This window comes from Alosa alosa, chromosome 19 (assembly GCF_017589495.1).
Source record: "Alosa alosa isolate M-15738 ecotype Scorff River chromosome 19, AALO_Geno_1.1, whole genome shotgun sequence".
Taxonomy (NCBI): Eukaryota; Metazoa; Chordata; class Actinopteri; order Clupeiformes; family Clupeidae; genus Alosa; species Alosa alosa.
This window is the reverse complement of record NC_063207.1, coordinates 14,160,898-14,174,975: the sequence shown is the minus strand read 5'-3', so window position 1 is coordinate 14,174,975 and position 14,078 is coordinate 14,160,898. Positions and strand designations below refer to the sequence as shown.

General features: G+C 45.5%; 1 protein-coding gene across 1 annotated transcript in view; it reads right to left on the bottom strand.

The window, feature by feature from the left end:
- The window catches only part of gabrb1 (gamma-aminobutyric acid type A receptor subunit beta1), a 38,196-nt gene extending 27,595 nt beyond the window's left edge, over positions 1–10,601 (bottom strand). Inside the window, exons 1-3 of the mRNA XM_048227852.1 lie at positions 9,822–10,601; positions 9,579–9,670; positions 9,356–9,423 (exon numbers count right to left, since the gene is read on the bottom strand). Of these exons, the coding sequence (XP_048083809.1) occupies positions 9,356–9,423; positions 9,579–9,670; positions 9,822–9,901 (240 nt within the window). The 5' untranslated portion in view covers positions 9,902–10,601. The remainder of the gene's footprint in view (positions 1–9,355; positions 9,424–9,578; positions 9,671–9,821) is intronic.
- Positions 10,602–14,078: the final 3,477 nt, after the last annotated feature.

Below are 14,078 nucleotides of genomic sequence, written 5' to 3'. Positions count from 1 at the left end.
TTCCCCCTCTACACAATGAAAATGCTTTTGCTGTGGAGACGAAGGATTAACAACAAGCAAAAACTATCTCCAAAGAGCTCTATCTACTGACAAGGTAATGTTTCACGATTCTAGCAAGATGTCTTCGGGTTGACTATTCTTGAAGTTGCATGGCTGGTTCTGTTGTCAGCGACTCGCTACGGCTATGCTGTATGGCCATGCTAGGTGAACGATTCCCTTATTACAAGTTTGTTTACCATCACATTGGCTTTGTAAAGGTTATATGAAGGTGAAAATCTTGCATAGTGTACCTTTAAATCCTCATAACTAGGTAATCCTATATTGGTCGGGCTTTAGCTGAAACAGACCTGAGACCAGCCAAAAGTAAGAACATGATCGTGTCACTGCTCTAAAAACTGCTCTCACAGCAGCTCGGGCCAGGTCAACTCAGCCTCATTGGAGGATATGCAAGAAAAGGTCATTTGATCACTTGAAAACACGCAAGAAAAAAATAAAAACATCTCTAAGACATCATTTCCATTTACATCCCCGGCTCATAAATATGCTAATATCTGCTTTTTCCCCTGTGCTGTTTATACTTCCGCTACTTATAAGGTTGCACTGTGTTAAACATTAACATCAAGCGTCGACGGAGTGCTTAAGACCAGCTAATCCACACTCCAGATCAATCTGCTCATCATGAGATGTGATCAGATGAGATGAGAGGAATCTGCATTCAGGCCCAGGCTGTAACTAGCTGCATGTCCCAGAGCCCATTCCTCTCTTTTCTCTCTCTCTCTCTCTCTCTCTCTCTCTCTCTCTCTCTCTTTCTCTCTCTCTCTTTCTCTCTCTCTTTTCCTCTCATCTTTTTTTATCCCCCTTCTTGCTGCATTTCCTCAAATAATCATGCCTCGGCTCAGGCTGATCTTCTGCATTTTAAAAGGACTCGCTCTCTCCCTCCCTCCCTCCCTCCCTCCATCCCTCCCTCCATCTCTCTCCCTCTCTCTCTCTCTCTTCCTCTCTATCCCTCAGCCCCCCAAACATACATAGGCCATGTGCACACACTGATATTATCTCTTTCACTCACACACACTCTCTCCTTCTCACTGGCACTGAGGATGATGGCGTCTCCGGCGCCAGTGCTTCCCTAGGAGTCCGCCCGGAGCCCCAGCTGGGTCTGAAGGCTGCAGCAGCACTGTGCCGAAAATATGTCTATTTCAGGTCCCACATGCTGTTGTTAATGCAGCTCTTAAACTCCATCTTCGGCACTCTCCCTCTTACACAAACACAACATATATTCATACCATCTACTCTCTCTTACACAAACACAACCTGTATTCATACAATTTACTCTCTCTTCTCTTTCATGAGTAGCTCTTCTTTTTTACTCCATCTGTCAGTCTCATTCTCCTTCCTAATGCACACACATTTCTACATGCACACATATACACATACATGCACATGTGCACACATACCTTGCCCTACCCCTCCACATACACACACACCCCAGCCACCACCCAGTGTTTCTCTACACCAGCTGAAATGCAAGGCTAATGAAGAATTTAGTCCTGGAGCAATGCAGGCCTTCAGCTCGGCCAGCTCCACTCTCCCTCTCTCTCTCTGCATCTATCTTTTCATCTCTTCATCTCTCTCCCACTCCATTTTCTCGCCTTCTCCTTTCTTCCCCCACCACCACCACCACCCCAACCCCCACACCACACACACACACACACACACACACACACCACCACCACCACCCCCCCCACACACACACACACCACCACAACCACCCCCTCAGGCCATGGCTTTGGCATGCGCATCACTAATGCATGCCCACTTGCCACAGAAAGCCTCTTTGTTTCAGCCGACTATCCATAATTCAATAAATGCCACTCTTGCACAGGCAATGTGACACCTTGTCAGAACAGAAGTTCACCTGTGGCATAAATTCTCCCACCTGAGCCGGCGCCAAAATGCAGAGCTAGGAGTGCCCCCGTCGCCGGCCGCAACTCCACACTACCCACTCACGCTCACTCAAGCATGCACACACACACACATTCAGTTTCCTGTGCACACACACACTATTTAGACCTATAAATACACACGTGCCATTTTCAGAGGCAACAAAGCCATAGAAACTATAAAAAGCTTTTAGAGGAAGTTGGAACACTTGCTGTCTTGTTTGTATGCTGTTCTGTATGCTGTATGTATGTTCTGTACATTTTATTTTGACAATATAAATTATTTGTATTAGTAAGACCAATTACAGTCTGAAAAACATGAACATACATATTACTTTATGTAATAGCCACAAAGAGGCTCAAAATGTGTGTGTGTGTGTGTGTGTGTGTGTGTGTGTGTGTGTGTGTACATGTGTGCGTGTTTGTGTGTGTGTGTGTGTGTGTGTGTGTGTGTGTGTGTACATGTGTGTGTGTGTGTGTGTGTGTGTGTGTGTGTGTGTGTGTGTGTGTGTGTGTGTGTGTGTGGGTATGTGTGTGTAATGAAAGGTGAGCTGTAAGTCATATTTTGTGCTACTCAAATAAGGTGTGTTGGCATTACCATTACCAGGATGCTAAACAGTTTTTTTTTCTGTGTGTGTGTGTGTGTGTGTGTGTGTGTGTGTGTGTGTGTGTGTGTGGGTATGTGTGTGTAATGAAAGGTGAGCTGTAAGTCATATTTTGTGCTACTCAAATAAGGTGTGTTGGCATTACCATTACCAGGATGCTTTTTTTTCTGTGTGTGTGTGTGTGTGTGTGTGTGTGTGTGCCCGCGCGCATGTGTAGATGAATATGGGAGGGTGGGTTTGTGTGTGAGTGTGTATGCATTTGTAAACACTGATTTTGGTGTACATACAGATGATTGGTTTTTTGGAGTTCTTCCTCTGAAATGCAGATGTGACCCCACAATCCCCCCCTCCCAAATACACACACACACACATACACACAAACACATATGCATACACAAACACCCGCCAGCTGTGGCCTGAAACCGTCCTACATTTTCTTTTCTTTTTTTGGAAGTGTCATGCACCAATTTGACATGTCACATGTTTGTCACCTCTCCACAAATAATACCATTAAATCTTCAACAGGGGTGATTATGCAACAGTTGCCCTTCTTCAAGCAACGTGTGAAAGCCTAAAAATGCACATACCCACAAGGGCAAATATCCTATTAAAGATTTACAGTTTTCTGATTTTTATGCTTTCTTACGTAAGCCACCGAATTGATTGTCATTCGGTTGATCAAATTTAACTGAACTCCATCAATCTGAAAGCGCAAATCTTCCTACTGTTGTTCAATATATATACACAGAAAACTATATTGCTGTAATTTACATAGTTATATTTTTGCATGGAAAACAAACAATTTATCAGAACCCAACTCTTTCTCTTTCAATATCCCTTTAGTACCGACAAACCAAGAAATATCAAAATATTTTTTATGGTACTAAAGGAAGAGATACAAAATGAACGAATGTCAGGGCAGCTACAGTATATTGGATATATGACACAATAGGATATAACAATCTATTTCAAGCTATTTAAAGGTGGTTTACACAGCTTCGCTGTCATCACTATTATCATCCCACTCAAATCCATCACATTATTTCACTCAAATCCATCAGCATCCTCAGCCAAAGATCAATGCTCAGGTACCCTGCTGTCTCTTCCGCATCGGAGCCCAGAGCCGTCTCCATTCTGAAGGGTGCCAGGTCTAGCGGGGGTGGGAAAAAAAGAGTCACACAGAGAAGCTGGGCACAGATGGGAGTGGAACAGGGACCCTAAGGGACGCGCTCTGCTTCTCGGGGGCACGATGACTCAAAACAGCGCACTTGATGCCATATAGCTGCAAGTTCAAGCCTGGGCCGTTCCATCGCTGCCATCCCTGACTGGGCATCGAAGCACGTGATTGGCTGCATGCTTAGATGAGATTAGATGGTTGGTTAACCCCTCTGCCATCGCTTCAGTGCTCCGGCGTTTTTTAATGGGGAAGCCATGGCTAAAATTAGCCGAATTATTGTGTCCTCTGACATGGACTCTGACGAAACTGGCAGTTAATAGGTGGAAAGATGCAGAGCCTTTCTTGCAGGGGTATCCGAGAAGAAGAACAAGTGAGCACCAGAGGAAATATTTTTATCTCCCTACTGCCCCCCCAACACACACACACACACAAAAACCCTGACAGAGACATGGTAGGAATGTCCAAAGAGCGCAGTCCAAAAGACTGTGATGGGGTGAAGCTGACAGAAAGGGGAATCACATCCAGATGGATGCACCTTGGAGCGATGAGAGAGAGACCTTTAGTTTTAGTGCTGTTTCAGACAGGGCTCGAGCCTTCACCGAGTCTGATAGATGGATTCAGGAAACTGGGCTCAGAAGAGGAGGAGGAGGAAGAGGAGGAGGAGGAGGAGGAGGAGGAGGATGCAAGGGAAGAGGCGAGGGGGTGTTCAGGGGAGATGCGCTCCCTCAGATCCCAGGTGGGGTGGAACAACTGCTCCTGCGTCCTGGAGCTCGCGCCCAGGCCTGTGGCTCACCATCTGTCTCTTTCTATTCCCCTCTTCCTTTATCCATCCCTCTCTCCATCCCTCTCTCTCTCTCTCTCTGTCTCTCACTATCTTGCCAGCTGACCCCAACCTCTTCCTTTCCCATGTGTCTTTATTTCCCTCTCATCCTTTATCGTTAGACTCTCTCTCTCTTTAATAAACTTGAATCCATCTTGGAGTCAACCGTGTCTCGCCCTCTCTCTCTCCCCTGGTCGGAGGCGTCACCTCTTATCAATCTGTATTACCGGGGAGCCATCATGTTTGTCAACTTTTGTGACAGTGGAAAGAACAGCTTAATAAAAGAGCATAGTCTTTAGTAACACAGCCGTTTCCGCTGTAGGGACTTGCTCAGTTCTGTCACACAGATTATACCCAAAGGGAGACAACCCCACCTAGCAAGAATCAATGTGACGGCATGATGATAACATAAACGGCAAACCTACCCTCCTGGACACAACCGTGCGAATGCTGTGCTTTAAGACACGTGTTTCGTATGCTACATGTCTCCTTGTAGGCAATTCATATGGGACTAGAAGCATTTGAACAAATGTGTGTGTGCATGTGCATGTGGCTTGTATTTTGACAGTGCATCCTGTTTGCTTATACACACGCATGTGTTTGTATGTGTCCGCGTGCACGCGTGTGTGTGTGCATGCATGCGGAATCCACTCATATTCGTCTGAGCGGCGGGGTCAGTCTCCCCTGTGCTCCCCGGGCCCCGGCTGCCATCTCGGAGCGGCCGGCTGGCCCCCATCACTCACCTCAGCGGGGGAAGCGCGCGCGCCATCTGTGCCGCTCGAAAGCTTGGGCCAGGCACCGCGCGGCATCACTCACAGTCACCTGAGCCACCTTCACCGTGAGGCAAACGGCACGGAAAAAAAGAACGGTGAAAAAGGAGAGAAAAGTCGCAAAAACAAAACAAAAAAGGCGGGATTATCAGATGACCAAAGCCAGATTATTCAGCATTAGGGTTATGCAATGTCAAAAGACTTGGGCTTTGGACATCATCAACGTATCCGATGCAGCCGAGCTGCTGGAGCTCCTTAAAGTAAAGTCGTATTTAAAATGTGTGTTGAATGTGAGCAGAGTCTCCATTTCTCAGTAGAGTTCAGCTCAAGCTGGCACTGAAGCCACACAGCCTCTGGCGTCAGGAGTCTGGTGTCCCAGTTCCAGGGCTCGCTCGGCGGTGCTGGCCAATTGTGCTTCGCCATTTGCACGCCTTCAGATGGGCCAATGATAAGCTCGACTGCAAGCTGGCTGCGATCTCAGATCACAGTCCCCGACACCTCCACCTGCCTACTCGCTTTAATCCACAACATGCCAGTTAATATGTAGAGGTAAACAGTCAAATGTTGCATAATAGTCGCTCCTATGCCAAAAATAATAACATCATTTATTATATGTGACAAATAATTTACCTACTCACTACGTAGTTTACTGGACACCCTTTTAACTGCCTGGTTGGTTATTTCAATGATGTAGGTGTGTGCATGCCTGCATTCATATGGCCATTTGTATACCTAGTCAGGACACAGTTGGGAAGACTAGGAGCTACAATGGAGGACATGCTATTCCCTCTAAAGGAAATGGTTCTTCATGGGGTGAAAAGGGGTTGTTTGAGGAATCTTTTCTGTACATAAACTTTGGGCATGATTGTGTTCTTCACACCTGGCAGGGAAAACTTCACTCTATCTATAGTGACAAGGTTTTATCAGAGGAGTTTGAGGGACCTTTCCTGCTGAGAAGGAACTGTTCCTGCTGAGATGCGCCAAATAGCCATTAAATATTCATGGCAGCACCCTTTCACCTAATAGTTCAGTGAGAACCTTCTCATTCAGAATGCAGTCACTTTTACTTACTCACTCTTTGTCAACCATCTCTTGTTATTCACCACAGTCCTGCGACCAGGGAGGAGGAACTAAGGAGTCCAAACAACTGGCTCTTTCACCTCTGATTTAGAATCACGGGCCAGTATGTACCCTCTAAAGTGGCGATGGCCCAGTATGTACCCTCTAAAGTGAGGACGGCCCAGTAGTATGTATCCTCTAAAGTGAGGACGGCCCAGTATGTACCCTCTAAAGTGAGGACGGGCCAGTAGTATGTACCCTCTAAAGTGGCGACGGCCCAGTATGTACCCTCTAAAGTGAGGACGGGCCAGTAGTATGTATCCTCTAAAGTGAAGACGGGCCAGTATGTACCCTCTAAAGTGAGGACGGGCCAGTAGTATGTACCCTCTAAAGTGAGGACGGGCCAGTATGTACCCTCTAAAGTGGGGACGGGCCAGTATGTACCCTCTAAAGTGAGGACGGCCCAGTATGTACCCTCTAAAGTGAGGACGGCTCAGTAGTATGTATCCTAAGTGAGGACGGGCCAGTATGTACCCTCTAAAGTGAGGACGGGCCAGTATCTACCCTCTAAAGTGAGGACGGGCCAGTAGTATGTACCCTCTAAAGTGAGGACGAGCCAGTATGTACCCTCTAAAATGGGGACGGGCCAGTAGTATGTACCCTCTAAAGTGGGGACGGCCCAGTATGTACCCTCTAAAGTGAGGACGGCTCAGTAGTATGTATCCTAAGTGAGGACGGGCCAGTATGTACCCTCTAAAGTGAGGACGGGCCAGTATCTACCCTCTAAAGTGAGGACGGGGCAGTAGTATGTACCCTCTAAATTGAGGACGGGCCAGTATGTACCCTCTAAAGTGGGGACGGCCCAGTATGTACCCTCTAAAGTGAGGACGGGCCAGTATCTACCCTCTAAAGTGAGGACGGGCCAGTAGTATGTACCCTCTAAAGTGAGGACGGCCCAGTATGCACCCTCTAAAGTGAGGACGGGCCAGTAGTATGTACCCTCTAAAGTGAGGACGGCCCAGTAGTATGTACCCTCTAAAGTGAGGACGGCCCAGTAAGACGGCCCAGTAGTATGTATCCTAAGTGAGGACGGGCCAGTAAGACGGCCTAGTATGTACCCTCTAAAGTGAGGACGGCTAAAGGTAGTAGGAATTAACTAAGAGTTCAGGGATTAGGAACAGTTAAGGTTGGATTTTGCTTTTTGGAAGTAAAATTGTATGAAGTAAAAATTCTCAGCAGTCACATGCATTTTATGTACTGACTTTTTGCATCAAGCCCATTTTGCAATTGTACTATGCTGTAATAAAAACACAGTACTATTACTCAATGAAAGGGGATAACATATATGATGACATTGGCTTTTTTAAAGAAAACAGTCTGCAGATAAAACATGGCTTCCAAAATTCCCTCATCCTTTATAGAGATGTGTTGAAAATTCTGATTGGTGGAGTTGGTGAACTAGGACCAATCAGGATGCAGGGTATTATTATTCACTGTCTGGCTGTTTGACCATAAGTAAAAATAGCTTTGTACAAAGGCACATTTACACATGCCCACAACACACACACACACACACACACACACACACACACACACACACACACACACACACACAAACAAAGATAAACCTGCATTGTTTTAGTGAAGAAAGGTGATTTGTCGTCTAACTCATTCCAAGCTTATGTGCACATTTTTGTGTGTGTGTGTGCACATACACATCTCTATGTGATCCAGTCAACCTGTCTAATAGTGTAGATTGTACCAGTGTGCAGAGACATGCAAAATATTGTTAACACATGTGCTGTGTGTATGCGTGCATATATTCATGTTATATTTGTCTCTCATTCTGTGTGTGTGTGTGTGTGTGTGTGTGTGTGTGTGTGTGTGTGTGTGTGTGGCATGCATGCATGTGTATGTGTATGTGTATGTGTATGTGTATGTGTGTATGTGTATGTGTATGTGTGTGTGTGTGTGTGTGTGTGTGTGTGTGTGTGTGTGTGTGTGTATGTGTGCCCCCTGGTATAGCTTCTTTTGGGTGCCCCCCCTCGCTAGTTGAGTCATAGTCTGAGTTATGTAATTCCAGCTCTGAAGTCAAAACAGTAAACATGCTGAAGAACATCACCACAACCCTCACCATCGCTCACCCCTTTGTCCAACACACACTCACACACACATACACTACTGCTGCCTTACTGTGTGTGTGTGTGTGTGTGTGTGTGTGTGTGTGTGTTTGGGGGTTTATTTCAGAGATGTCCACAGACAGCATAGCCCATGTTCACAACCAACGTGCTCCTCTCTCTCTCTCTCTCCCCCCCCCTCTTTCTCTCTCTTCTGACTTGCTCCCCTTTTACTTCATCTGTTCATTCTGTCTCTCATTTTCATGCATTCTTCCTCACAACTTTCTCTTCCCCCATTTTGTCTTCCCTTATCCTCCTATCCTCCTTGATTTCAGCATTTCCATCCTTCTCTTTCTATCTCCGCTCAATTATGTGGTGAGATGGCTCTTGACGCTGTGAGGAGGAAGATGCTTACCATTCTGACACATTGCAGATCCATCGCCACCGCTCAGATGGGCTGAATTACTAACGAGACGCATCGGTCTCTTCCTCACTCACACACACTCTCACTCACTCCTCATTTCTCTCTCTCTCTCTCCTGCACTCTACCGCTCTCTCTGTCTCTCTCTCTCTCTCCCCCCCTCTCTCTTTCTCTCCTCTCTACAGACTCCCCCACCTTCTGGGTTTCTCCGGTGAACATACCTCAAAAAATTATCATTCCACCCTCACACTACTGCTTCAAAGACACGTGCAGCCGTAAACGCAGGCAGGCACATGCACTTCCAGATATACACAGACACACAGGCACACACACACATAGCATCATCAAGGGACATTATCACCATACATGGCTAATAGTTGTGACTTGTGAGCTTGTAAGCATCAGCCAATTATGTGCGCAGCCACACAAACACACAGCGTACTCACCATGTTCACTTCTGATACCATATCAATGCTGGAGATGTCAATGCTCATGACGACGTCAACAGGGGGACCTTTAAAAATCGAAGAAATAAAATTGAAACCCAAATGTGAATGTTAGTCGATCTGTCAAATTGGTTGTGTTGACAGTCGTAGCTCTCGCCACGCACGCCTACAGGCCCACATTTACAGGCAATAATAATCGTTTTCACCCATATAGGCTAATTACCTCCAAAGTCTGGCCTCAGTCGTATGTCGTAGCCTTTCAGCAGTTTATCCACGGTGACTTTGACGTATGACATGTTGCTAGGTTCGCTCGGGCTGGGAAAAGAGGCGCAAGGAGCAGGGAATTGAGACATTTGGTCATAGCGCAGCCAGACAGGCGAGTTTTCGCATCGCTAAAACACTTGTCATCCATCAGACACACACATCCATGCATCATACAAGCCGATATATCATACACGCTGCTCACCTCTGCGCGCCCAGAACCATGGTGACTAGCACCGGGAGAGAGAGAATCCCCGTGCGCCAACGGTCTCGAGTCGTCCACATCACTCACTCCGAGCACAGAGATGAAGATTAGAGAAATAAACTTATTCTGAAGCAGACCCGCAATTCCGACAACACAGCCACGCATGCGCGGCTCTGTCACCAACATCAAAACGCTATTCACGCAAAAACGCGGAAAAAATCTGGTTTATTTTCACCCTTTTCAAATGCGGAGTAGGTGGGAGGATAGAGGCGGAGGAGAGATGAACAAAGAGCGTGAGGAGGACGAGAAGGAGAAAGCGTGATAGTGAGAGAGAGCTAGAGTGGTGCTGGCGATTTAGACGCGCTGCTCGGTCCTGAGGTCGCGAGCCGTATCAGTATGCCGGTCAGATCCCATCGCCTCCGGCGCGGTGAGCTCGTGCTGGTCAACGCGAACACGGCGGCTGCTAGCGGGGGCTCCGCGTGTCCTCGCGGGCGGCGCAGGGACCTATACAACACACTCAGCGAAGCCTAGAGCGCAGCTGCGGCAGCTTGTCTTGCCTTGCGCCTTAAACGAGCTCTATTTGGGGCATAGCAGGATACGAGCACGTTTCAGGAGGAGCCGCTCTTGCGCATTTTCTGTTTTTGGAGGAGTAGATGCCTCTCTCTCTCTCTCTCTCTCTCTCTCTCTCTCTCTCTGTACTGACTCTCTCCATTCGCCAGGCGTCACGCGTTCTCTACTCGATTGAATTATTTGTTAGAAACCCGGAAAATGCATTAAAGCCCCCCATCCTGCCGGACACAGCATTAAAGCTCGCAACCGCACCAATAATTAATAAGGGGAGATGAAGTGCATGATGATAGCGGACAAAACGGGCTCGTGCTGCCAAGATCTCAGAACGAAGCAATGAAACCCGTTACACAATCACTGTGATGTGATTTTACATGTGTCGATCACTGAATTTGTGGAAAAAGTAGCCTAGACTTTGTTGGATTCAAAGTGAAGGTCCATTCAAGGGTCTGTGGAGAATGTTATTGTAATGTATGGATCTGATGGACCATGTGAAACTCATTGCAGTCACAGCGACCTGACTGTAAAAGAGAACCAATGTTAATTAGCTTGATGAATATTTTGGTTGTGTGTGGGAATGACAATGAAAGGGAGATAAACTGTGTGTGTGCGTGTGTGTGTGTGCATTTGTTTCAAGGTGAAAAACTGTGTTTATGCTGTGTAAACACTTTGCCACCCTCTCTCTGGGGAGGGATAGCTGTCATAGCAGGGTATGAGGGAAGTGTGTAAACTGCAGAACTCTCTTTAAACATTTATACACCATGATAAGGATAAACAGAGCCTGTAAGACCATCCCAGCTTTGCTGCAGATTCAAACATGCACCCAAACAGAGGGGCATCCCCAAGCACACGTGTTTAGACATGCACATATAAGCAGATGCTTACAAATGTGGAAAAACAAATGTAGAGATCATTAAGTATGCACTTAGTACACACATGCAGCCACATAGAGGCCGAGAGGTGAGGTTTGACAGGTAGTGATGTTTTTGCTGGAAGAGTGTTTGTGATGAAATTCACTAGTAAGGTTGTGGTTTGAGTTGACCCTCACCCTAGAAGCGGTAGTCGTTGGCTACCAAATAAGTATATAATTTCATGATAAACTGTTTGTGTTGTCATTCAAACACATGTGAAATTGAATCAACCCTGTCCTTAATTCAAGACAGAAGTATCAAACTATGCTAAACTCTCAACTAAGATACTTAATGGAAGAAATATATCTCTGTGACTGTAAAAGGAAGGGGAGAGACAGACAGTGCTTCAAGAAGGGTTGGGGGAAAATCAATAAAGCCTAATATCATCACACTTTGCAAAGTATTGTATCATATTATATCCCAAGTGAATTACTGATCTTTTATTTTTTTAATTATCAATTTTGATTACATAACAGCGTTAGCAGTCCACTTGGTGCTGAGAGGAGTGAATGAACAGAGAACAATCTTACTTTGAAACAAACCAGCATACCATCATCCTTCCCCATCTCAGACTGCGGAAACTGTGGCTCAGGTATGATGAGTGTCTTCTAGTCATCCCCATTCCCTCATGTGTGCCAAGTACCATAACCGTGTATCTTTGTCATGTTTCAGTGTTAGAAAATGAACAACAAAGCACATTCTTTCAATCATAACAGAGGAAGTCACAGCTGACTTGTTTCAAACAACAAAAAAACGAAACAGGCTAAATGCATCACTGACTATGCATATTCAAGATAAACACATATCACAATTCCTTTGGTTACATTAACAAGGTTATAATTGTGGCTGTTTTTCTCATAATTAATTATGTTCACTGCCAATTTTGCATTGTTTTACTCAAGTCTCTCAAACAATGTGATTTGCCCTGTCTGTGCCATGTCTTTCACCCTTTAGCATTCATTACATGTACTGCCTTAGGCCTTTATGACATTTCCCCCCTGAAACATGCCATGGATTTTAACTTTAGGCTATTTTTGTCTTTTGTCACTTCTGTGTAGAACATACTGTAAGTCATAATCCATTTGTCCTCAAGACTATACAATAGGCCTGCTGGGCTTCATATAATCACATGATACACAGGCTTCACAGATACAGTAATGCCTTACCATTACAAAGTCTCAAATAGCGACATTTACCACAAGAGCATTCAGGTGTTTTTTTAGAGACACAGGTTTGAAATCCACTAAATGTCGGATTCAATTCTATTTATCCACCACATCCTGAATGCAGCACCGTTGCAAATAAAATTGTTGCAGGGCACAGAAACCCCTGATCTGGCCATTGCTTGATTGGAAGATGTTTTTCGATAATGTTTGATTCAAATGATTTCACCTTTGCAAATTACAATCAATTTCCCTCCAGTGAAATATGAAACTGTAGAGTGCTTATCCCTTACCCTAAATGAGCAATTAAATGAACAGGTGTAACTCCACACCCATCCACCTGCACACACACAGTCCTCATGGAATTTTAAGTTAGCTAAAAGATTGTAGAAAATCAAGCACACCATTCAGAACATGAAGTCTTATCCACTATCCCTACGAAAAGTGCTGAGTTGACTGATCCTCTCTCTCACCGACCTCCTTCTCCTGTTCTCCTGTCTAATTATTATCTGCCCAAAGGATTTGCCACAAGCTGTTCCCAAATGTCCCTGGCCTGTCTGAGTATCACACACCAGCTTCAGCCAAACGTGTTTTTCTGTCATCTACTCCAGTATGGTATACCATACGATACAATGAATTACAATTTGAACAATTTTAGCAAGTGACAGGCAAGCTGATTTGTTTTTCCACCATCTTAAGATTCACTTTAGAACATCCCTTACACACTGTGTGCAACTTTTCCCTGCACATTTTCACTCACCAGCTCTTCAAATGATTACACTGCCCCATCAGGTCCTCTGACCTCTGTGCACGAAGGCCCTCCAGTGGCCACTTCACGTAATTGCATGCCCTTGCATTGAGCCATAGGGACATTGGTTATTACTTGGTCATTACCGTGACGTGTGAGTATGTGCCATATGTATCATGGTATTATGATATGGCTTGTTGGAAATAATTTCATATATGACTGAATCTGTGTGTCATCGATGTACAGTAATGTATGAGTCACTAAGAAGTATGAAGTAACGTGCCCATGGCAGATGCCTCACAGCCACATATGGAACCAAAGCCTCTCTGTGTAGTTTTTCACATGACTGCCTCTTATCAAATCTGAATAAAATAAGGACTTCAATATTCTAAAATAGACCCCCTGTGAATTTCTTCATGTGCTCCGACACCTAATAATTATCATCCTTCTCTTCTAAACTTCACAGGTGGCAAAATGTTGGCTAATGTCTCTTTGTTTTGCAATCTGTTATTTAAGCGACATTGTTGCATAATGAGCTAATAAGAGCCAACCTGGGCCAGGCACACTGCTGGAGGGAGTCAGCGAGGTCCCGAGCTGTTCCTCTCAGACTCCAGTTTGGCAAGGACACAGAACCTCACGTAACCAGGAGACTAGAGCCATGCAGTTACCATAGTTACCGTGTCCTTGCAGTCTGAGGATGCAGCCAGCTGCATTGAGCTGCGTCGCAGCGTGAGCATGCGTTCGTGTGTGTGTGTGTGACCATGAGAGGTCCTTGTTGGAGCATCTTCTGTGTGAGAATATTCATCAACTCTTTTGAAATGCCAGTCGAGAGGGTGAGACGTGCCCAACAAGGAAGAGAATATTCTGA